This window comes from Eurosta solidaginis, chromosome 2, assembly GCF_040869045.1.
Source record: "Eurosta solidaginis isolate ZX-2024a chromosome 2, ASM4086904v1, whole genome shotgun sequence".
In the NCBI taxonomy this organism is placed as follows: Eukaryota; Metazoa; Arthropoda; class Insecta; order Diptera; family Tephritidae; genus Eurosta; species Eurosta solidaginis.
The window spans coordinates 180,328,433-180,355,256 of record NC_090320.1 but is presented as its reverse complement, the minus strand read 5'-3'; the positions used below and the strand labels follow the sequence as shown (position 1 = coordinate 180,355,256).

At 37.4% G+C, this 26,824-nt stretch overlaps 1 protein-coding gene across 2 annotated transcripts in view; it reads left to right on the top strand.

Moving 5' to 3' along the window:
- Positions 1–26,824, top strand: part of vir-1 (virus-induced RNA 1) — a 405,722-nt gene that overhangs the window by 153,851 nt on the left and 225,047 nt on the right. For both annotated transcript variants that reach the window (XM_067766482.1, XM_067766483.1), the window contains exon 3: positions 20,683–20,895. In XM_067766482.1, coding sequence (XP_067622583.1) covers positions 20,683–20,895 — 213 coding nt within the window. The remainder of the gene's footprint in view (positions 1–20,682; positions 20,896–26,824) is intronic.

The following is a 26,824-nucleotide window of genomic DNA, read 5'->3' as shown; positions in this document are numbered from 1 at the left end:
CCAGTAATGTATGGTGCAGCAAAATACAAAAATAAAAAAAAATTTCAAAATGGGCGTGGCTCCGCCCTTTTTAATTTAGTTTGTCTAGAATACTTTTAATGCCATAATTCGAACAAAAATTTACCAATCCTTCTGAAATTTGGTAGGGGCATAGACTCTATGACGGCAACTGATTTCTGTGAAAATGTGCGAAATCGGTTGAAGCCATGCCCAGTTTTTATACACAGTCGACCGTCTGTCCTTCGCTCGGCCGTTATCACGATAACTTGAGCATAAATCGACATATCTTTAACGAACTTAGTTCACGTGCTTACTTGAACTCACTTTATCTTGGTATGAAAAATGAACGAAATCCGATTATGATCACGCCCACTTTTTCGATATCGAAAATTACGAAAAATGAAAAAATGCCATAATTCTATACCAAATACGAAAAAAGGGATGAAACATGGTAAAGTAGTTGGATTGTTTTATTGACGCGAAATATAACTTTAGAAAAAACTTTATAAAATGGTTGTGACGCCTACCATATTAAGTAGAAGAAAATGAAAAAGTTCTGCAGGGCGAAATAAAAAACCCTTAAAATCTTGGCAGGTACTACATATATAAATAAATTAGCGGTATCCAACAGATGATGTTCTGGGTCACCCTGGTCCACATTTTGGTCGTTATCTGGAAAACGCCTTCACATATACAACTACCACCACTCCCTTTTAAAACTGTCATTAATACCTTTAATTTGATACCCATATCGTACAAACTCTTTCTAGAGTCACCCCTGGTCCACCTTTATGGCGATATCTCGAAAAGGCGAACACCTATAGAACGAGGACCCACTCCCTTTTAAAAATACTCATTAACACCTTTCATTTGATACCCATATGGTACAAACATATTCTAAAGTCACCCCTGGTCCACCTTTATGGCGATATCTCGAAAAGGCGAACACCTATAGAACGAGGACCCACTCCCTTTTAAAAATACTCATTAACACCTTTCATTTGATACCCATATCGTAAAAACAAAGTCTAGAGTCACCCCTGGTCCACCTTTATTGCGATACCTCGAAAAGGCGCCCACCTATAGAACTAAGGCCCACTCCCTTTTAAAATACTCATTAACTCCTTTCGTTTGATACCCATATTGCACAAACGAATTCTAGAGTCACCCCTGGCCCACCTTTATGGCGATATCTCGAAACGGCGTCCACCTATGGAACTAAGGATTACTCCCTTTTAAAATACTCATTAACACCTTTCTTTTGATACCCATATTGTACAAACAAATTCTAGGGTCACCCCTGGTCCACCTTTAAGGCGATGTCTCGAAACGGCGTCCACCTATGGAACTAAGGATTACTCCCTTTTAAAATACTAATTAACACCTTTCTTTTGATACCCATATTGTACAAACAAATTCTAGGGTCACCCCTGGTCCACCTTTAAGGCGATGTCTCGAAACGGCGTCCACCTATGGAACTAAGTATTACTCCCTTTTAAAATACTTATTAACACCTTTCATTTGATACTCATCGCCTTTATGGCGATATCTCGAAAAGGCGACCACCTATACAACAACCACCACTCCCTTTTAAAACCCTCATTAATACTTTTAATTTGATACCCATATCGTACAAACACATTCTAGAGTCACCCTGGTCCACCTTTATGGCTATATCCCTAAATGGCGTCCACCTATAGAACTATGGCCCACTCCCTCATAAAATACTCTTTAATGCCTTTCATTTGATACAAATGTCATACAAACACATTCCAGAGTTTCCATCGGTTCATTTTTCTACATGGTGATTTTCCCTTATTTTGTCCCCAAAGCTCTCAACTGAGTATGTAATGTTCGGTTACACCCGAACTTAACCTTCCTTACTTGTTAAAATTAAGAACATTACTGAATGGATTTGCTAGATGTATAGTCCTAGTTATAGGTTCATTGATAGCATAATTCGTTTTACGATAATTGAAATTAGATAAATCGGAGCAATTTATGCTCAAGTTTATTACATTATAGGCAAGCATCAGTGAGATACAAGTTCTTCTGTCGTGCAAAGCCTGAAGACCAAGCAATTTGCGCCTGCTGGTATACGATTGGAGGCCGTCTGGCCAGTGAAGCATCCGTAAAGCAATTTTCGTAAAAGCTTTTTACTTACTTTTTTATAAAACGGATTCCATATTATTGAACAGTATTCAAGGCGACTTCTGACCAAGGAGATATAAAGTGCCTTCAACGTCATAGGGTCCTTAAAGTCACTGGTGTTTCATCTAATGAACCCAACAATTGCAAAGGACTTTGCAACAATGAAGTCAATATGACTGGAAAAAGAGAGTTTGGAGTCAAAAATGAAACCCAAATCTTTAATCTCTTGACAACGATTCAGAGATTAAGCATTTATTTCGTAGTTAAAATATGTCGCAGTTGTCTTTTTGGAATAAGACACAACACAGCATTTGTATTTAAAAATAAATTGTTGTCTGCGCACTAACCGGCAAAAGAGTCCGGATCAGATTGAAAATTAGTGCAGTCAGAGCTATTACGGATCGTAAGAAATAGTTTGACATCGTCCGCAAACATCAAACATTTTGCGAATTTGTATTGCTGGGGCAAATCATTTATGAAAATTAAGAATAATAGAGGGCCACAATGGGCACCCTGCGGAATACCTGTCCGTCGTCCAAAAAAAATTCCGCTTTTCAAGCAATTTTGAAAAACATCGGAGAAATCCCCTCAGTATCTGATTTACCACTACTTGTCAATTTAGAGATTGACAGAAGAACATCATCTGCGGTAACAACGAAATTAGAAATTTGGCATTGGTACCTAGAGTGAAATATAGGATAAAGTGAAGAGGTAAACTTTGAATAAACTTTTTGGAATGATTTAGCAAATAAGTTGCAGGCATCCTGTGGATTACTGTACTCTTCGCCATCATAATCCATGGTCGTTGGAAAGCCATTGGTTTTTCTTTTGGAGTTAATAACCGACCAGAAACTGGATCGTTTTAATTTTAGTTTTGATTCGAGTTTAAGCATATATTGCTTAAAAAGACACTTATTAAGGCAATCGATTTGCTTGTTAAGTCATATATAGCTAAGTCGATCAATTTCGTTACAGCTCTTCCTATGTTTTTTAAAAGCTTTATTTTTTCTATTTTTAATATTATTTAGTTTTAGATTAAACCAGGGTGGCCTATTCAATAAGACCTTACTTTTTAGCGGTACGAAACTCGAAAGGGCTAGGAAAAGCCTCCTCCTAAAAATGTTGTAGGAGGCCTCCGGGTTTCCGGAGAAGTTAAGAAAGGTCCAATCAGTAGCTACGAAGAACTCGTTTATGAAGAAAATTCCATAATTCTATACCAAATATGAAAAAAGGGATGAAACATGGTAATTTGATTGGTTTATTGACGTAAAATATAACTTTAGAACAAACTTTGTAAAATGGGTGTGACACCTACTATATTAAGCTGAAGAAAATGAAAAAGTTCTGCAGGGCGAAATCAAAAGCCCTTGGAATCTTGGCACGAATACTCTTCGTGGTATTACATATATAAATAAATTATCGGTACCCGACAGATGATGTTCTGTGTCACCCTGGTCCACATTTTGGTCGATATTCCGAAAACGCCTTCACATATACAACTAAGGGCCACTTCCTTTTAAAACCCTCATTAATACCTTTAATTTGAAACCCATATCGTACAAACAAATTATGGAGTCACCCCTGGTCCACCTTTATGGCGTTATCTCGAAAAGGCGTCCACCTATAGAACTAAGGCCCACTCCTTTTTAAAATACTCATTAAGACTTTTCATTTGATACACATATCGTACAAACACGTTCTAGAGTCAGCACTGGTCCACCTTTATGGCGATATCTCGAAAAGGCGTCCACCCATAGAACTAAGGCCCACTCCCTTTTAAAATTCTCATTAACACCTTTCACTTGATACCAATATCGTACAAACATATTCTAGAGTCACCCCTGGTCCACCTTTATGGCGATATCTAGAAAAGGCATCGAACTATAGAACTAACGATCACTCCCTTTCAAAATACTCAATATGACCTTGATACCTATATCGTACAAACACATTCTAGTGTCACCCCTGGTGCACCTTTATGGCGATATCCCGAAATGGCGTCCACCTATAGAACTATGGCCCACTCCCTTTTAAAATACTCTTTAATACCTTTCATTTGATACCCATGTCATACACACACATTCCAGGGTTACCCGAGGTTCATTTTCCTACATGGTGATTTTCCCTTATTTTGTTATTTTGTTATGGTTATTATCCTCGATTTTTATTGTTTTGATTAAAAATAATCAATGCCTTATTATCATTATTTTTTAAATCCTTCCTTCCTTCAACTGAGGTTGATTTACCCGTTACCGATTCTACAGAATTCAAATGCATTAGAATCAAACTCCCAATGTGTTGTGTCTATATTGCAGTCTGCTATATCCCACCTTCTTCTGATCCTTCGATATACATGGATCATATCTCCCTGCTGAAAATTGTTAATTCAATGTTGAAGCCCATTGATTCGATGATAGTCCTGGGGCACTTTAATCTTCCGCATGTATTATGCACCATATCTAATGATGATATTGTACCTTTTCCTTCAAAGCTGTCCAACAACGAATTTTTATCCGAAATGACAGAACTTTGCCCTAAACAGATAAATATAATTCCTAATATGTTAGGAAGGACCCTTGATTTGGTATTTGTTGACGATACATCAAAATATACTCTTATCCGATGGGAACCTCTAACTGTACCTGAAGACCCTTACCAACTTCTCTGGAAATAGCATACGAATTCGAAACAAATTCTCTGAGTAGCGCTGTATCTAAATACGACTCTAGTTTCAGATTTGACTTTGCGAAGGCAAGTTTTAGTAAACTTAATCAAACTTTATCTACAGTGGTTTGGCCCAAATACAAAATGTTTCTGAAATTTATACCACCATTTATTGTATTTTGGAAAAACACGTACCTAAGCGAAAACGTATTTCTACCGAACCAGTCCAAATATAGTTCACTAAAGAGCTGAGGTCCTTAAAAAACAGAAATTCGCCCTTCTTCGAATTATTCAAAAGGTCGGGCTCTCACCCCGATTTCTTGCAATGCTTTATTTTGCGTCATAAATATTTTGAATTAAACAAAAAGTGCTATAATACATACATCTGCAAGATGAAAAGGAAAATAACTTGCAATCCGAAAATCTTCTATGGTTTCGTGAACTCTAAACGAAGGGTTAAAGGGTTTCCGTCTGCTTTAAAATACCAGGAAGATTTGTCTAGCGACGACCAAGATATTGGGGTTGTCAAAATGTCGACCATTTTGAACATCCACGTCGATGGCACTACGCTACCGACTATCCTACACCCCAAAATCTTGGGTGTGACAGGATCTACATTTTGGTGAGCACGCAGCCGCAATTGTTCCGTAAATCCAGAGCCGTAATAAAATCCTCAAATCCGTTGCTGGCAGTACCTGGGGAAAAGATAAAGAAACGCTCATTACTACATACAAAGCAATTGGCTAGCCGGAAACCTGGGCATCCAAACAGACATCTGATTGATGAGCCAACACCGCCTAGGGGCTTAAGGAGTCATCTCCGTAAGCATTTTGAGGAAATACGGCACCTGAGAACCCAGCCGTACGAAGCAAAAAACACAAGCAGGTACTTGGTGAACTCCACAAACAGGCGTCGGCCTTTATGTCAGGAATTGCCCGGTGAATCCAATACTCAAAGAAAAGTACCCAAAACTTGTGGAAGAGGAACGCATACTCCCCAGGGAAACGCGTGTCACTCTTGCTCAACTTCGTTCTGGATACTGTTACAGGTTAAACTCTTACCTATCCAGAATCAACCCCGACATACAAAATGTATGCCCCGCTTGCAATGTGTCCCCACATGACACCAACCATCTCTTTAACTGTAATGTGGAACCAACGCCTCTAACACCCCTTTCATTATGGTCCACCCCTGTTGAAACAGCAAGTTTCCTTGGACTCCCGTTAGAGGATATTGATGACAATTTGTAGCACTGCTACAACAATAACAACCAAGATATTGCCAATTTCTTTGCACAATTTTTCAAGTCCAAATAATCCCCTGAACTTAACTATTTTTCAAATGAATATCCATTTCAACTTAACTCACTTAACACAGTTAATATTCCAGCAATATCTCCTCATGAAGTTTTTTCATATTTAACGTCTTTGAAGGAATCTTACAAGTACGGTCCAGATTTAATTCCTACTTGCTTTCTTAAAAAATGCGGGGAACACATTTATGAGCCCCTAACTGATTTATTCAATCTGTCTGCTTGGAAGGAATCTTTTCTCATACCCCTCCACAAAAGTGGCAGTAGGTCGTGTGTAGAAAATTATCGAGGAATTACAAAGTTGTCGGCCATCCCAAAGTTGTTTGAAGCAATAGTTACCAACCAGCTAACTTTTCCATTTCTACTTTGATTGCAGAACAGCAACATGGATTCTGTAAAGGGAAATCTACCATTAATAATCTACTTGATTTCACAACTCATGTTTCTAATGGATTTAGAGAAAATCTTCACACTGATGTTATTTATACCGATTTCTTATATCAAAGCTTAATCGGCTTGGTTTCCCACCTGGTCTCACCGAGTGGATCTCATCGTATCTCTGCGGTCGAACACAACAAGTTATTTTTAAAAATACTCTTTCCAATGTCATTGATGTTCCCTCTGGCGTTCCACAGGGCAGTCATCTAGGTCCAATTCTGTTCTTGCTATTTATTAATGATATTTGCACCATAATAAAATATTCCAAAATGTTAATGTATGCCGGTGATGTAAAACGTTTTAGGTTTTATGCGCCTATTGAAGAACGTCCCTTGCTTCAAGCAGATTTAAACTGCCTAGTTACCTGGTGCCGCTTAACCTCAATAAATGTAAATTCATGTCCCTCTCTCGGAGATCTTTGCCAGCAGCCTCTTATGTAATTAATAATTTTTGCCTTCTATCAGTAAACTATTTTGTGGACTTGGGAGTCACGATAGATACTGAACTTAGTTTCAACCTTCGTATTAATGGTACTGTCAATAAGGCTAGAGGTGTTCTTTCATTTGTGAAGCAGTGGTCCAAAGAATTGAGTGACCCTTATATAACTAAACCACTTTTCACTACTTTAGTTAGACATATACTAGAATACGGATCAATAGTCTCAAATCCTAAATATCGAGTTCATGCAGATAGAATTGAATCAGTACAAAAGCAATTTCTACTTTTCTCTTTAAGAAATTTTCAGTGGGACTCTGCATATAATCTTCCCCCTTATACTAGTCGGTTGAAGCTTATCAATCTTCCAACTCTTGCAAGTCGTAGAGAAATGCTAGGCGTAATATTTGTGGATAAACTACTCAATGGATTGATTTCTAGCCCAATTCTCTTAAACGAAGTAAACTTTAATGTCCCATCACGAGTGTCAAGACATTACAAACCTCTTCTTTTGAGGCAGTGTAGAACTAATTTCGAATTAAATGAACCTTTTCGGTGTTTGTGTCATGATTTCACCACTCATTCTAGTTCATTTGATATAACGGATTCACTTTTTACCATAAAGAAAACTGTCCTATCCTACCTTAACCCGTAACAAAAATAAATAAAAACAAGTAAGGAAGGTTAAGTTCGGATGTAACCGAACATTACGTACTCAGTTGAGAGCTATGGTGACAACAAAAGGGGAAATAACCATGTAGGAAAATGAACCGAGGGTAATCCTGGAATGTGTTTGTATGAGATGTGTATCAAATGAAAAGTATTAAAGAGTATTTTATGAGGGAGTGGGCCATAGTTCTATAGGTGGACGCCATTTAGGGATATCGCCATAAAGGTGGATCAGGGTTGACTCTAGCATTTGTTTGTACGATATGGGTATCAAATCAAAGGTGTTAATGAGTATTTTAAAAGGGAGTGATCCTTAGTTCCATAGGTGGACGCCGTTTCGAGATATCGCCATAAAGGTGCACCAGGGGTGACCCTAGAATTTGTTTGTACGATATGGGTATCAAATGAAAGGGGTTAATGAACAATTTAAAAGGGAGCAGGCCTTAGTTCTATAGGTGGACGCCTTTTCGAGATATCGGCATAAAGGTGGACCAGGGGTGACTCTAGAATTTGTTTGTACGATATGGGTATCAAATGAAAGGTGTTAATGAGTATTTTAAAACGGAGTGATCTTTAGTTCCATAGGAGGACGCCGTTTCGAGATATCGCCATAAAGGTGGACCAGGGGTGACTCTAGAATGTGTTTGTACAATATGGGTATCAAACGAAAGGTGTTAATGAGTGTTTTAAAAGGAAGTGGGCCTTAGTTCTATAGGTGGACGCCTTTTCGAGATATCGCCACAAAGGTGGACCAGGGGTGACTCTAGAATGTGTTTGTACGATACGGGTATCAAATTAAAGGTATTAATGAGGGTTTTAAAAGGGAGTGGTGGTAGTTGTATAGGTGGTCGCCATTTCGAGATATCGGCATAAAGGTGGACCAGGGGTGACTCTAGAATGCGTTTGTACAATATGGCTATCAAACGAAAGGTGTTAATGAGTATTTTAAAAGGAAGTGGGCCTTAGTTCTATAGTAGGACGCCTTTTCGAGATATCGCCACAGAGGTGGACCAGGGGTGACTCTAGAATGTGTTTGTACAATATGGGTATCAAACGAAAGGTGTTAATGAGTATTTTAAAAGGGCGTGGGGCTTAGTTCTATAGGTGGACGCCTTTTCGAGATATCGTCATAAAGGTGGACCAGGGGTTACTCTAGAATGTGTTTGTACGATATGGGTATCAAATTAATGGTATTAATGAGGGTTTTAAAAGGGAGTGGTGGTAGTTGTATAGGTGGTCGCATTTTGGAGATATCGGCATAAAGGTGGACCAGGGGTGACTCTACAATTTGTTTGTATGATATGGGTATCAAATGAAAGGTGTTAATGAGTATTTTAAAACGGAGTTCCATAGGAGGACGCCGTTTCGAAATATAGCCATAAAGGTGGACCAGGGGTGACCCTAGAATTTGTTTGTACGATATGGGTATCAAATGAAAGGGGTTAATGAGCATTTTAACAGGGAGTGGGCCTTAGTTCTATAGGTGGACGCCGTTTCGAGATATCGCCATAAAGGTGGACCAGGGGTGAATCTAGAATGCGTTTGTACAATATGGGTATCAAACGAAAGGTTTTAATGAGTATTTCAAAAGGGCGTGGGTCCTAGTTCTATATTGGGACGCCTTTTCGAGATATCGCCATTAGGGTGGACCAGGGGTGACTCTAGAATGTGTTTATACAATATCGGTATCAAATTAAAGGTATTAATGAGGGTTTTAAAAGGAAGGGTGGTAGTTGTAGGTGGTCGCCTTTTCGAGATATCGCCATAAAGGTGGACCAGGGGTGACTCTAGACTTTGTTTGTATGATATGGGTATCAAATAAAAAGTGTTAATGAGTGTTTAAAAGGGCGTGGGGCTTAGTTCTATAGGTGCACGCCTTTTCGATATATCGCCTTAAAGATGGACCAGGGGTGACTCTAGAATGTGTTTGTACGATATGGGTATCAAATTAAAGGGGTTAATGAGGCTTTTAAAAGGGAGTGGTGGTAGTTGTATACGTGACGGCGTTTTCCAGATATCGACCAAAATGTGGACCAGGGTGTCCCAGAACATCATCTGTTGGATACCGCTAATTTATTTATATACATAATACCACGAAGAGTATTCCTGCCAAGATTTCAAGGGTTTTTTATTTCGCCCTGCAGAACTTTTTCATTTCATTCTACTTAATATGGTAGGTGTCACACCCATTTTACAAAGTTTTTTTCTAAAGTTATGTTTTGCGTCAATAAATCAATCCAAATACCATGCTTCATCCCTTTTTTCGTATTTGGTATAGAATTATGGCGTTTTTTTCGTTTTTGGTAATTTTCGATATCGAAAAAGTGGGCGTGGTGATAGTCGGATTTCGGCCATTTTTTATACCAATACAAAGTGAGTTCAGGTAAGTTCGTGAACTGAGTTTAGTAAAGATATGTCGATTTTTGCTCAAGTTATCGTGTTAACGGCCGAGCGGAAGGACAGACGGTCGACTGTGTATAAAAACTTGGCGTGGCTTCAACCGATTTCGCCCTTTTTCACAGAAATAAGTCATTGTCCCAGAATTTAAGCCCCTACCAAATGTCACAAGGATTGGTAAATTTTTGTTCGACTTATGGCATTAAAAGTATCCTAGACAAATTAAATTGAAAAGGGCGGAGCCACGCCCATTTTGAAATTTTCTTTTATTTTTGCATTTTTTTGCACCATATCATTACTGGCGGCCACCGTGGTGTGATGGTAGCGGGCTCCGCCTACCACACCGTATGCCCTGGGTTCGCACCACGGGCAAAGCAACATCAAAATTTTAGAAATAAGGTTTTTAAATTATAAGAAAATTTTTCTAAGCGGGGTCGCCCCTCGGCAGTGTTTGGCAAGCGCTCCGGATGTATTTCTGCCATGAAAAGCTCTCAGTGAAAAGTCATCTGCCTTGCAGATGCCGTTCGGAGTCGGCATAAAACATGTAGGTCCCGTCCGGCCAATTTGTAGGGAAAATGAAGAGGTGCACGACGCAAATTGGAAGAGAAGCTCGGCCTTAGATCTCTTCGGAGGTTATCGCGCCTTACATTTATATATCATTACTGGAGTTGAATGTTGACATAATTTACTTATATACTGTAAAGATATTAAATTTTTTGTTAAAATTTGACTTAAAAAAAAATTTTTTTTTAAGTGGGCGTGGTCGTTCTCCGATTTTGCTAATTTTTATTAAGCATATATATAGTAATAGTAGTAACGACTGCCAAATTACGGCTTGTAAAATTTTAAATTACCTTCTTTTAGAAGTGGGCGGTGCCACGCCCATTGTCCAAAATTTTACCAATTTTCTATTCTGCGTCATCAGTTCAATGCACCTACCAAGTTTCATCGCTTTATCCGTCTTTGGTAATGAATTATCGCACTTTTTCTGTTTTTCGCGGTCTGAGATGAGTGCTCAAGAACCTACATACCAAATTTCATCAAGATACCTCAAAATTTACTCAAGTTATCGTGTTAACGGACGGACGGACGGACGGACATGACTCAATCAAATTTTTTTTCGATCCTGATGATTTTGATATATGGAAGTCTATATCTATCTCGATTCCTTTATACCTGTACAACCAACCGTTATCCAATCAAAGTTAATATACTCTGTGAGCTCTGCTCAACTGAGTATAAAAATAAAAAATTTACGTACTAAAAAGTTCACTTACTTAAAATGTAGTATATGCATAATTTCTAACTGTTATTTATAATACTTAGCTGATGATTTTTATTCTGTAGCTGAGCAGTTTTAGATCTCAACGCTTACCAAACCTCGTCCTATCAACAACTCGGCAAAAACAAATCCGCGCGTCATGCGGATGCGCCCCTCGCGTCTGTTTGGCGGGCTTTGGTGGGTATTAATCCGTTGGCTATTATTATTATTATCAAAGCCTAATTCTTCACAATAAAACCCAAAACGTACGTGAAGTATTGTATCTCTTTTGGCCATTACGAATTGTATTTAAATTGTGTCACATACCAGTTGCTATAATCATACATATTGGATGAGTTGATGAGGTCGTATGAGCAACATATTTGATACATATATGATGTGAAAATGGAAGCAAATTACATCAATATTTTCATACCAATTTATCAGAACTGCATATTAAGAGGAAAAATCAAATTAATTTAGATTAGTCATCAAAGTTTTAAAAATCATGGAAAGTTGCCATTTTTTATTTAAATTTTTTAAATGGAACTTATTTATTACTTTCCATCGAAAAATAAAGCTCGGTAAATAGTAATTATCTTTTATCAAGATTGTATACATCGAATAACAATGATTATTTACTTATTTATATTTTTAAAATGTAGGTCAAAATTTGCATACGTTTGTCTTCGAAACATTGATTTCTATAGTCTTCGTTATCGCTTCGTTTTTATTAAAACCATTTACTTAAATAGTTCGTGTATGAAATAAAACATAGCACCTTTGAGAACAAATTTTATCTTTCATTATTAAAAGGGCACATGCAATGTATTCTTTAAATCAGCACCTATTTATTGGCGAAACGCCATATTAACACATTTGCCATATACGATTTTATAGGCGATCGAATTTTACGTTTAATTTTGAAAGGGCTCATGTCCTGAACTTACGCCCGTTGAATAATAAATACATTATGTCAAAGAATGTTGAACAACAAGAACGTTCATCGCTTTTCTCATGCTAACTCTTGTGTCTTTGGTTCGCGAGTATGAAGGATATAATTTACCATACTGGTAGTCCCAGTTCAGACACATATGCAGATTGACGGCAAGAAATTTATTTTCACCCGATTGCTGGACGAGAGCGCGAAAGAAGGGTCACGGCTACGGGCAGCTCCGTACCCATTACCTTGCTTCGTTGGGCTCTCGCCCACCCATCTGGTGAAAAGAAACTTATTGCCGACAATTTGTATCTGTGTATTAACTACGATATATAACCATAGCATGCGTTATCCCCACTTAAAGAAAATTGCCAATTTACTTCCATGGCCATAAAACAGTATTTTCCAGATAGAGGCCATAGTTACCTATCATGTGGTAGACATTTTGGGTGTTTAAAAAAACTTTTGAAAACTGAAGGCCGAATATACTATACCCCAATTTCAATATATAAACATCATCGAGGAATCATCTAATAAAATAAAATTAATACTTCAATATTAAAAAAAAACTCCATTATCAAGAAAAGGGACACGAACTTATTTCAGGATCACCTGTTACCCTGGTCATGCGGCATGAATGACATTGCCTTGTTGTGGTCCGCTCGGATACGCTTGCGTATGCGCGACTGAGCCCGCCGCAGACCACTGAATTTACATTGCGACCGCGGCAACAAACCGAAAAAAACTCGTACCCACTCTTTTATTGCTTAAGAAAACTATAAAGCCATAACCCCTAAACTAGTGCACCACAGTCATACTTTATTCAAATACATTTCGCTTCTTTAAAATTACCATACCTACTTCCTCGCTCTATACGTAGCTTCCCTTATGCGGCAGTTACCCACCGACGTGTGCCGTACGTAAGGACGTTTGTCGTACGAAGCACGTTTGACCGAACTCTCAAGCCCGTAGGAATCAATGAGTGCGTCTGTGTACATGTACATAAGATATTTGTGTGTGTATTGTTTACAGATAAGCACTGTTGCCATTGACCATTTTGCATGTATGCTTATGGAAACATCAACTTTTTCCAATTTAATTTTTGATATTGTAAAAGGCCGGAATACTATTAAATAAGTATAAATAGATTAAATATTTATAATCAGCACTTTTACATAATTATTTCGAATTATTTTCACAATTTTTCAACCTTTAATTAGGCATTTTTGCATAAAATTGCAAACGGTCAAAAATTAGCGCACAAAAGTTCACTAGGCAACTCTGTCTAGTGAGAGAGCGATCAGCTGACACGTTCTTACGGAAAAAATCAAAATTGTTTTGATTTCTACGTTCCGGGCTACGTACGTACGGGCGTTGCACGTCGGTGAGTTTTCGTTTACATTGCACACTCATAAGATAGGTCGTGTCAGCTGACACGTTTTTTCTACGTACGTTCGTGAGTAACCACGGCTTTAGCTTGCTATCATACTTCATCCGTATGCCTCATTCAACAAAAGTCATTAATATTTTATACGGAATCTAAAACATATTGGCCCGTGCATTACACAAAAAAAACTCAAATTCTCACATTTACTGCTCTTTCTTCATCGCTATATATTCAATCTAGCGACATCTTACTCGCCTACAACCGGCTTTTACTAAACCATATATGTATATATATGTACTTACAAAGTAATTGCTTGCAGTGCCTGCGCACAGCGCTGCCATATATTTTTTTCCAAGTCGTCAGACGCCGCCCAAAAAATCGTCAAAAATCGTCATATCTATGGTAACAACCAATAACAACCAAAGTTGAGTTAGGACGAAGTTGGGTTATTACCAGGGGACGTACGATTGTATTCGCCGGAAACCAAAATGAGATCGCCGGAGTTCATTCAAAAATATTAACTTTAAAAGCGCTTTTCTGAATATTGTCTTTAATTGTTATTTTTTGTTGCCACATTCAAGATATAAAATCACTTTTAATCATTTCGTTTTATTTTATAAATAACAAAAACATCTTAAAAGATAAATTTTGTATTACATACAAAAGGTACTTGTTTTCAGTCATTTTAACAATTATTATTAAATATTATTTAGCATATTTATTTGCATTTCAATATTATGACAGGAAACGTTATTCAATTTTAAATAATCTTAGGCTAGCATTATTCCTTTTAATGTATCAATTTCCAAACGGTTTCGGATTTTTGTTTTGTTTAAATTTATTTTAGAAAAAATTTGTTCTACATTCGCTGAAGAGTGTGGCAAGCACATTGATCTGCAACGAATGCGTATGTAGCGCCAACTCTTTTGATAGTAGAAATAGTTTTCCAAAAAACTTCTGGAGGAACCTTAGAAATGTCTTCAAAATATAGTCTAAGAGCCCGTGACTGCCAAACCTTTGCCATTTTATAAAAGTTGACATTTCGTCAGTGCATACTTCCAACTGAAGCAGGATCGTTGGTATATTATAAAACTTGAGTCATGGTGGCTTTTTCAGATATCGTGCAAAAATTTTTCAGAAAAATAGACCTTTCTTTCGTCATTTTATAAAGACTGATTTTTATATATGGTCTTCGTCAAGATATAAGAAGCCGCTAGTCTTATTGGCAGACACTTTCCATAGTGGCGTTGTCCAGCCCGACACTTTTTGTAATGCAAAACTGTACTTTTTCATAAAATGAAAGCTGAAGGTTTTTTACGACAAACAAAATTTCAAAAAGGTTTTTTTTAAGATTTTGTATTCGAATTTCAGTATAAAATTGCTTCGATGTTCTTTGAAGTTTAGAAGGATTAAAAGTGTCTGGCTAATCAAAGCCACTATGGAAAGTGTTTGAAAATCAGTCTTTATAAAATGACGAAAAAAAAGTCTATTTTTCTGCAAAATTTTTGCACGATATCTGTTAAAGCCACCATGACTCAAGTTTTATAATAGACCAACAATCCTGCTTCTGTTGGAAGTATACACTGGCGAAATATCAACTTTTCTAAAACGACAAAGGTCTGGCAGCCACGGGTTCTTAGACTATATTTTGAAGACATTTCTAAGGCTCCTCCAGAAGTTTTTTGGAAAACTATTTCTACTATCAAAAGAGTTGACGCTACATATGCTTTTTCTAATTTATGTGATGACAATTTATAAAATGACAAAGGTCTGGCCGTTGGGCTCTTACTCTAATATGTCTTAAATTATAAAAACTTTAATTCCCTATACTCGCTATCAATATCCTGCACAATTTTCTGATCGATTGTGTGCGAAAAATGTTCCAAGACCATGTGCAAAGAATAATTTTTTTTTGCAGCAACTTCTTTGGTATCTATGAAACTTAAGCTTTGTAGAACAACATTGTTAAAATCAAAACGCTTTCCAATTTGATCACACAATTCAATATAAAAAATGGCACAATCTTATTTAAATTTCGGAAATGTTAGATACGACAAGCTTATCCATCGCATAAACTCCTATATAAATCTGATCACTGTGTAATATATTTGAAATGCTTTTATAATCTATAATTTCTATGTTGTCTAATGTAAAACATTCTGCTACACAGCCAATCTTCCTAACTACTCTGCTTGCTTGCTTCGGCGCTCTCTGCCAAACTCCGTGTTCCAGATCGTTAAACTTTACGTTGAGCGCTAGTGCGCCACCAGCTCAAATACTCGTTTTGACCGAAAATCAATATTTCAACCCTCAACCACTTAAGCACATACAAAGATATCTAATGTGCTCGCTATCCAAAACAACGTTTGTATTCTGCGCTCATGGAGCGAATTCGACAAAATTTCTGCAACGCTCTTGGGGGTTAATGAGAAAAACGCTCGGCTAATGGAATCTACACCAGCGTGTCATGGAATATTGCTCTTCTTTGCGCACTTCTCGCGCTATGGCAGATCCCGTGCAATAACTACACAGCCACTATTAACTATAAATAAAATGTTCTTTCTTACGGTTTCGGTCTTAAGCGGGAGTCATTAGTGCCGTATGTCGTATCGATGTAGTCGTATCCCTAACGTAATCAGCTGTTTATCGTTACGACGGTAAACCAAAAATCAATTGGTTGGCTACGATGCGGTTACGACCTTAGCGGCACCAATAATCGATTGCATTGATCCCCATAAGGTTGGTCGAATCAGCTGTTATAAAGTTACCGATAAAGCACCAATGTCTCCAGCTTTAAGAGTTAGAGACAATAAACGTTTGTTCCTCACGTCGAGATCACTCGTAGTTACTTTTACGATGCTGCTCTGGCCTTTTGTTTGCTTCTCTCGAGGGATGTCGTCCTGGCTCGGCAGCTGCTAATCGATGCACGATGCGCCGCTGACGTTCCGATGACCTTATGATTTGCTCTCTCGGTCGCCGTTGATGTGGATGCTGATTCAGTTGCTCGTGGATATGTAAACGCGCTGCTTAAAGCCGGAGTCATTGGTGCCGTATGTCGTATCGCTGTAGTCGTATCCCTAACGTAATCAGCTGTTTATCGTTACAATGGTAAAACAAAAACCAATTGGTTGGCTACGATATGGTTACGACATTAGCGGTACCAATAATCGATTGCATTGATTCCCATAAGGATGGTTAAATCAGCTGTTATAAAGTTACCGATACGGTTACCGATAAAGCACCAATGTCTCCAGCTTTAAGAGTTAGAGACAATAAACGTTTGTTCCTCACGTCGAGATCACTCGTAGTTACTTTAATCGATTGCATTGATTCCCAAAAGACTGGTCGAATCAGCTGTTATAAGGTTACCGATACGGTTACCGATACTGTTACCGATAAAGTACCAATGTCTGCAGCTTAAGAGTGGCTGCTACGTTGACGCGCTTGCTACCTCTTTTGAATTCCCTCCGCTTAATTTCGCGACGCAATAACAATGGTATATATCTGACTTATCTTGGTATAAAACTGAAATATTGATGAATTTGCTATACTGCACCTTTACTCTAACTTTAAGTTAAAAAACTCACCTCAATTAGACACTATTTGGAGAGAATCTTCTGGATCCAAAATTGTGTGCTTCTTCTGCCGGCAGTTGTGGTTGAAAAGGCGAAAATAGGAGCAACGCAGTATTGGCCGCGATTTTTAGGAAACGCTAAAAACAGTCAAATAGTGAATGCAGTTGAATTGCGTTCACATGCAACAATCGATTTGCAAACACAGTTAGACTGCGTTCGCGAGTAAAGAAACAAATTTGATAGTGACGAACCTCATGCTCCAATGGTACATGAACCAGATACGGATAGAGATTTAACATGCAAATGCAACAACAATGTGATCCATATGGTTCACATTGTTGTTGCATTTGCGTGTTAAATCTCTATCCGTATCTGGTTCATGTACAATTGGAACACGAGGGAAACGTGCTAAAGTTTTAAGGCGAGTATTAACCTCTCGCGTAACACTGCCTTGTATGTACATGTGTAAATGATGATTGATTTGTTTACGTCAGGCGTCGGCAAAATGGAAATGCAGATGGATTGGTGAGACCGCGATGATAGCGTACATCACTTGATGCACCGTTCATTCGCTTATTAGAAAGCAACAAGCATAGTCGTTTGTTATTATTTGTTTAATGGGCAGAATGGCAAGCAAAAGGTTTATACAATAAAATACATATGTACATTGTATTTGCGCAAAAGGGTTGGTCAAAATAAAATATATTTCGCTTGTGCGCATTAAAAAGCTAACAGACGATCTTTGCTTGTTGCTTGCTAACAACATTCGTCAATATTGCGAGCGAGGCACACAATCGATGTTGCTGCGCCAAATGCTCAGCGACTACTAAACTAAAGAGAATAAGAATACGTGTGAATTGAATGTGCACAATGTTGCCACTATTTGCCGATGTCTGGTTTACGTACATAGAAGCGGCTGCTTAGTATCGGAATAGGGATGATAGTATCACTTAATGATGTGAATATTCGTCACAATATTTTACATAACTAATTGGTGAAATTTTCGATTAGTGCTCTACGGGTAAACACAAAATATTAAAAAGAAATATGGTAGAGAAACTCCTAGATGCCAAAATTAAATGCTTCATTTTCTGGAGGTTTCTATTTCTTGTAAAATTACATATTTTTTTTTTTTGTAAGATCTTGAACAGCGGTCTACTGCAAATACACAGAACTTTTTGGCATATATCTCCTAACAGAGTTGACATTTTAATGTTCCGCTTTCGGACTGTTGTTTCCGAGCTCAAGACGCGCCATTTGAAACTAATCCCTATACTTTTGAAGCACGCTACCACCACACCACGGCGGCCGCCAATTTTAATTTGCTCAAGTACTGAAACGAATTTTGGGAAATTTCTAATTACTTTGCAGCTTCAGTTAACGTTCGAATTTCTGAACTGTCGAATAAATAACCCAAACATTCAATATATCAAAATATTCTTTATTTATCCTGCTTTCATAGCAGTAATTCACAATTACAATACTCGCGGGCTTCACTTATAGCGTTTAAAACCGAACTGATTCCTTATTCCTCACGCTGCATTTATACTCTCTTACTTATTTCTCCTTTATGTATCTGGTATTCACTTTTGTCTTCTAGCTATATGCGTCTATATGTATGAGTAATAACTTCTGCTCTTATGGCCATAATAATATTTGATACCCATTTTCATGACATCGGATCAATTTTAGATGTATGTAGTTTAGGGCGGGTCGATTTGTGGGGAGGCAAAAAAATCGCCCATTGCTCTGTGAAAATCATATTCTAGGGATAAAAATAAGAAACTTTGCCGAAGGAACCATACCTCTAAAACGAATTCTGATGTCCCCCCCAATTTGGGTCGAACTTTTGGGTAGGGGCAAATTTTGAAAAATTCCACTTTGACCCATTTAGAGTGCTCCAATCGAGTTCAAATGTCTGACCGACCCCCACTAACTTTGGAGGCCCGACCCCCCGATGCCAGTGACACACCCCCTTGAACCCCCCCCAGGGGGTTCACCATAAATGTTTGTATGGTTTTCAAAATTTGCCCCTACCCAAAAGTTCGACCCAAATTGGGGGGGGGGGGGGGGGGGGGGGCATCAGAATTCGTTTTAGAGGTATGGTTCCAAATGCATGTCTGCCATGAAAAGCTTCTCGGTGAAAAATTATCTGTCTTGCAGATGCTGTTCGGAGTTGGGATAAAACATGTAGGTCCCATCCCGCCAATTTTTAGGGAAAATCAAAAGAAGCACAACGCAAATTGGAAGATAAGCTCAGCCTAAATTTGTTCGGAGGTAAACAGCACCAACAACTTTTTTTTACTACATCTGGGACTATACGGCCTGCACTCATGCTGCCACGAGGCCTTACGCCTTGCTGCAGTTGCTAGCGCTATATTTTTACTTCTTACTTCCTTGATATTAGCTTCGTTTGATGTTTCTCCGCCAACTTCCATACAAAACGGAAGACTCTTGCAATCAATTTTTGAAAAACTTCCCGGAGAGCTAGAGTCTTGAAACTTGGTAATAACATCGGAACCCGCTGACAATTTAACGTGAGGGGAAAAAACATTGGACCACCTAGTCCAGGGATCGTGCAAATTCTAAAAAACGTCCTAGTTTTAAAATTTTGCTTTCGAGTTTTAAGGAACTTCCCGATAATTCAGATATCTGAAATTTTGAACAAAGATTTGCGCTCTTTTATCGTAATCTTAAGAAAAAAGTGTTTTTAAGAAAGGATTGGGATCGAGATATTTGAAAAGTCCACTTACAAAATGGGGAATATTGCGACCGCTTTTTGAGTATCTTTCCCTAGAGCTAGGTTCGTAAAACTAAGAACATAATTCAGGACACCATGACAATGCAGCAATATGGAAACAAATTTTCGCTAGGTGGTCCACGGCTCATGATAATAAAAAAAAATCTTCTGAACTTCAAATTTTGCGTTCGAATTTTTAGGAACTTCCCAATAACCCAGAGACCTATGTATATCTTTGAACTAAACTTCTGGCTTTATACGATTGCAATATTAGGATAAAAGAGTTTTCTAGATGGGAAAGGGATCGAGATATTTATAAGTATTAAAAAGTCTTGGAATTCAGGAATCTTGCGATCGATTTTAAAGTAGCTACTCAATGTGCTAGAAACATGAAACTTTACACATAGTCCATGACGATTCAACCAAAGGAGAAAATAAAAGAAAGATAAAATATTTTTAAGCACTTGCTTTATATAAATGGCCCAGAAGACACGAAAAATGCTTCTTTAAACAAAGGCATCATATAGTTGAACTTTTATATTAAAATTTCAGCATAATGACTGTAAAAATTGGTGTGAGGAAGAAGAATATAAAGGTGGAGTGCAATAAATTGGCTTTCGATATATACTTTACCTAAGTCCGGCAATGTATTATCCTACTCATAAGAACTTTCAAGCACACATTAATGCTAGTTTTTCCTTTTTTCCGTTTAGCATCCACTCCGAAGAAAGATGCAGATGTGATTGACGTAACATCAAGCAAAAAAATCAACCGTTATAATTCTGATGAATCGAACGACAGCTCGCAAGGCGGACCAGACTTTACAGACTTCAAGGGCGTCATTGATACAGGAGTTGGCTACCCTTTTCTACAACCACACCCATTGCCTTTCTCTTTTAATTTGGGTATCTTCGATGCTTTTGAAGGTGTGTATTGGTAAAAATATTTACTTACTTTGATATTACAAAATCATCTAGTTGGAAAATCGTAAACGACGACTGATTGCATTATTACATACTTAGTATTTTAAATGCGTGTATAATTTACTGCTCATATTTTCTTTGTTAATTCGAATTTAAAAATGAAATCTTATTAATGTATATTGAATAATTTTCCGTCATCCCTTTTTAAATTAAGGTTGGATAGAATCCGGAATCGGCGTTGTGCCATCTTCAGTGTAATTTTCCGTTTTGGTCTGCTGTTGTCGTTTGTTTTGAATTTATAGTTCGTACGTACATGAGCAGTAGACTGGGTCGATTTATTAATCTATATCGCGCCATCGATTTTTCGATAGGATTTGGGCTCAGGAAAAAAAGTTCCACTACGCAAACCCAAAAAAATAATTTTTGAGCCTGCAAAATTTCAACGATTTTTTCGAGTTTTTATGCATTTTTTTCATTTCAAGGTTCCAAATCATTTTTTATGCATTTTTTTTTGTGTCAATTGGCAAATGCAAAATTGGTAAATGCAGTTTTTTGAAAAAAAAATTTCTTTTATGGAGATTTAGAAGAATTTTGGTCGAAAAATCGATTTTTTTTGCAGGCTCAAAAATTTATTTTTTTTGGGTATTCGTAGTGGAACTATTTTTCCTGAGCCCAAATCCGATCGAAAAATCGATGGCGCTATATAAGTTAACTTTCGTCCATACAAATCGACCCAGGTTAATGAGCACGCATTGTCAAAATGGATGTTTGCGGACAATCAGTGTCAAAAAAAGCATACACACGTGGCAAATATCAATATTACATGTTTTTAAGGGTTTTCCGGGTGACACATAGGGAGATTTTATTATATAAATAGGAAAATGGTAAAATAAAGTAAAATGAAACGAAATCAAACTAAAATAAAATATAAAAAAGTAAGGACGGAGACTTCATACCCTTCATGAATGGGGCTGAACAATAACCTTATCCCATTCGTAATCTCCAAATATTCGGCTGTATAAGATAAGAAATATATAGTGAACAGATGTACATAACGAAACGATTTTTAAGATAAATATAAAATAAAATAAGTAAGGAAGGCTAAGTTTGGGTGTAGCCTTACATACTCAGCTGAGAGCTTTGGAGACAAAATAAGGGAAAATCACCATGTAGGAAAATGAACCTAGGGTAACCCTGAAATGTGTTTGTATGACATGGGTATCAAATGGAAGGTATTAAATATTATTTTAAAAGGGAGTGGGCCATAGTTCTATAGGTGGACCAGGGGTGACTCTGATGCGTTTGTAGGATATGGGTATCAAATGAAAGGTGTTAATGAGTATTTTAAAAGGGAGTGAGGCCTTAGTTCTATAGGTGGACTCCTTTTCGGGATATCGCCATAAAGGTGGTCCAGGTTGACTCTAAAAATTGTTTGTACGACATGGGTATCAAATGAAAGGTGTTAATGAGTATTTTAAAAGGGAGTGAGCCTTAGTTCTATAGGTGGACTCCTTTTCGAGATATCGCCATAAAAGTGGACCAGGGGTGACTCTATAATGTGTTTGTACGATATGGGTATCAAATTAAAGGTATTAATGAGGGTTTTAAAAGGGAGTGGCCCTTAGTGGTATATGTGAAGGCGTTTTCGAGATATCGACAAAAATGTGGACCAGGGTGACCCAGAACATCATCTGTCGGGTGCCGCTAATTCATTTATATATGTAATACCACGAACAGTATTCCTGCCAAGATTCCAAGGGCTTTTGATTTCGCTCTACAGAAATTTTCATCTCCTTCTACTTAATATTGTAACGAATTTAGAGAAATTCTGCTTATTTGCAACGTTCTGCTAACGTTCGTATCGCTAATCTGTTGAACAAATAACTAAAATATTCAATAATGTAAAATGGCCTTTATTAAAGTACTTCATAATAACACTGATACTTCACAACCAATAGCTTGCTTAAAACAAACTGGTTGTCGCGCCTCAACTGTTATTGCTTTTTATACTGTTTGGTTTCCTCGTTGACATATTTCTAGGCGCTCCTATTTCTAGGATTAACTAGTTTTTGTTGTTGTTGTAGCAATGTTTCGCCCCACCTAATAGCTGCAACAGAATTAACTAGTTAGTTATCAGCTATAAAGTTACCAACTATAACTACGTTTATAGCTACTCATATGCGCGTATATATGTGAGATATACTTGCACAAATGATTGCATACTGTCGGGAGTATCTCAGATATATGCATATGGTTGTGCGTTGCTCTCCGCTGCTTGTATGGACATAATGACTAATTTGGTTATGTACATACGAGTCACTGCTCAGTATCGGCTTAGAGATGATAGTGTCCCTTAGTGTTGCTAACATTCATCACGCTGCCCTCCAACTAAGTCTGATCGACCCGATCAAACAAATCTCTCGATATAAACGCTGCTAGCCTCTCCAAATGAACCACCCGTCTATTTCGTGGTTTCCCAATTGTTTGTATGCGGTAGATGACATCACTGATCCTCTTCACAACTCTGTATGGGCCTTCCCAACTGCACCGATATTTGGATGGAACACCTTTCCGCCGGTGACGGTTGTATAGCAGTACCAAATCTCCCTCCAATAAACCTTCCGAATTAAAGTTCTTGTCGTACCTGTGTTTCATCTTACTACTCATTACCCTGGGTCGTTCCCTCACACTCTGATCATTGGCCAATGAAGAACTACTTCGCAGAGCTTGATCTTGACGGATTGACTTTGCATCATCAGTATCGTCTTGACGTTTCACAACAGTAGTGCGCGCTGGCTTGAAAACACCCTTGAATTCTATCTGGAAAATTCTTTCAGTCCTTTTAGTGCGTACAATAGGTTTTGTCAATGCCAGTGTTTTTCTCGCAGGTACCTTCGATTTTGATTTGTTGGCCCATTCGTTGGGTTACCCCCTTTATCCCAAAATTTAAATCCCCAAATCAAAACCCCCAACCAAAACCCCAAAATCAAAATCCCATAATCAAAATCCCCAACACGAAATCCCCATTTTCTGTGTGAAAAACATTAAAATTAGGTTTAGAATCGCGGCGATTTTAAACCTAATTTGAATGTTTTTCACACAGAAAGAGGATAGTTACGTTTATTCTATTTCCAAATTAACACTTCAATATTGATAATTTCACAAATATTTAATGGGTACATTAAAGAAAATACAGTGCAACGCAATAACTTATAAATACAACTAATTTAGTATTTACATAACAAAAAAAATCAAAATTCATTTCATTGCAAATAAACACCGAAACATTTTTTGTGTTTACAAATTATAAATACATTTGTACATTTTGATTTCGCCCTGCAAAACTTTTTCATTTTCTTCTACTTAATATGGTAGGTGTCACACCCATTTTACCAAGTTTTTTTCTAAAGTTATATTTTGCGTCAATAGGCCAATACAATTACCATGTTTCATTCCTTTATTCGTATTTGGTATATAATTATGACATTTTTTTCATTTTTCGTAATTTTCGATATCGAAAAAGTGGGCGTGGTCATAGTCGGACTTCGGCCCTTTTTGACACCAATACAAAGTGAGTTCAGATAAGTACGTGAACTGAGTTTAGTAAAGATATATCGATTTTTGCTCAAGTTATCATGTTAACGGTCGAGCGGAAGGACAGACGGTCGACTGTGTACAAAAACTGGGCGCGGCTTCAACCGATTTCGCACTTTTTCACAGAACACAGTTTTCGTCCTAGAATCTACGCCTCTACCAAATTTCACAAGGATTGGTAAATTTTTGTTCGACTTATGGCATTAAAAGTATCCTAGACGAATTAAATGAAAAAGGGCGGAGCCACGCCCATTTTGAAATTTTCTTTTATTTTTGTATTTTGTTGCAACATATCATTACTGGAGTTGAATGTTGACATAATTTACTTATATACTGTAAAGATATTAACTTTTCTTTTAAAATTTGAATTAAAAAAAAAATTTTTTTTTTTAAGTGGGCGTGGTCGTTTTCCGATTTTGCTAATTTTTATTAAGCAGACATGCAGTAATAAGGGTAACGTTCCTGCCAAATTTCATCATGATATCTTGATTACAGCTTGCAAAACTTCTAAATTACTTTCTTTTAAAAGTGGGCGGTGCCACGCCAATTGTCCAAAATTTTACTAGTTCTCTATTTTGCGTCATAAGTTCAACTCACCTACCAAGCTTCATCGCTTAATCCGTATTTGGTAATGAATTATCGCACTTTTTCAATTTTTCGAAATTTTCGATATCGAAAAAGTGGGCGTAGTTATTGTCCGATATCGTTCATTTTAAATAGCGATCTGAGATGAGTACCCAGGAACCTACATACCAAATTTCATCAAGATACCTCAAAATTTACTCAAGTTATCGTGTTAACGGACAGACGGACGGACGGACGGACATGGCTCAATCGAATTTTAAGCCATGTCCGTCCGTCCGTCCGTTCGTCTGTCCCTTAATACGATAACTTGAGTAAATTTTGAGATATCTTGACGAAATTTGGCATGTAGATTCCTGGGCGCTCATCTCAGATCGCTATTTAAAATGAACGATATCGGACTATAACAACGCCCACTTTTTCGATATCGAAAATTTCGAAAAAGCGAAAAATTGCGATAATTCATTACCAAAGAGGGATAGAGCTATGAAACTTGGTAGGTTCGTTGAACTTATGACGCAGAATAGAAAACAAGTAAAATTTTGGACAACGGGCGTGGCACCGCCCACTTTAAAAAGAACGTAATTTAGAAGTTTTGCAAGCTGTATATTGACAGTCGTTGAAGATATCATAATGAAATTTGGCAGGAACGTTACTCCTATTACTATATGTATGCTTAAAAAAAAATAGCAAAATCGGAGAACGACCACGCCTACTTTAAAAAAAAATTTTTTTTTTAAGTGAAATTTTTACAAAAAATTTAATATCTTTACAGTATATAAGTAAATTATGTCAACATTCAACTCCAGTAATGATATGGTGCAAAAAAATACAAAAATAAAAGAAAATTTCAAAATGGGCGTGGCTCCGCCCATTTTCATTTGATTTGTCTAGGATACATTTAATGCCATAAGTCGAACAAAAATTTACCAATCCTTGTGAAATTTGGTAGCGGCTTAGATTCTAGGACGATAACTGTTTTCTGTGAAAAAGGGCGAAATGCCCAGTTTTTATACACAGTCGACCGTCTGTACTTCCGCTCGGCCATTAACACGATAACTTGAGCAAAAAGCGATATATCTTTACTAAACTCTGTTCACATAATTACCTGAACTCACTTTCTTTTGGTATAAAAAATTGCCGAAATCTGACTATGACCACGCCCATTTTTTCGATATCGAAAATTACGAAAAATGAAAAAAGTGCCATAATTTTATACCAAATACGAAAAAAGGGTTGAAACATGGTAATTGGATTGGTTTATTGACGCAAAATATAACTTTAGAAAAAAACTTTGTAAAATAGGTGTGTCACCTACCATATTAAGTAAAAGAAAATGAAAAAGTTCTGCAGGGCGAAATCAAAAGCCCTTGGAATCATGGCGGGATTACTGTTCGTGGTATTACATATATAAATAAATTAGCGGTACCCGACAGATGATGTTCTGGGTCACCCTGGTCCACATTTTGGTCGATATCTCGAAAACGCCTTCACATATACAACTACCACCACTCCCTTTTAAAATTCTTATTAATACCTTTAATTTGACACCCATATTGTACAAACACATTATAGAGTCACCCCTGGTCCACCTTTATGGCAATATATCGAAAAAGCGTCCACCTATAGTACTAAGGCCCTTTTAAAATGCTCATTATCACCTTTCGTTTGATACCCATAATGTATAAACGCATTCTAGAGTCAACCCTGGTCCACCTTTATAACGATATCGCGAAAAGGCGTCCACCTATAGAAC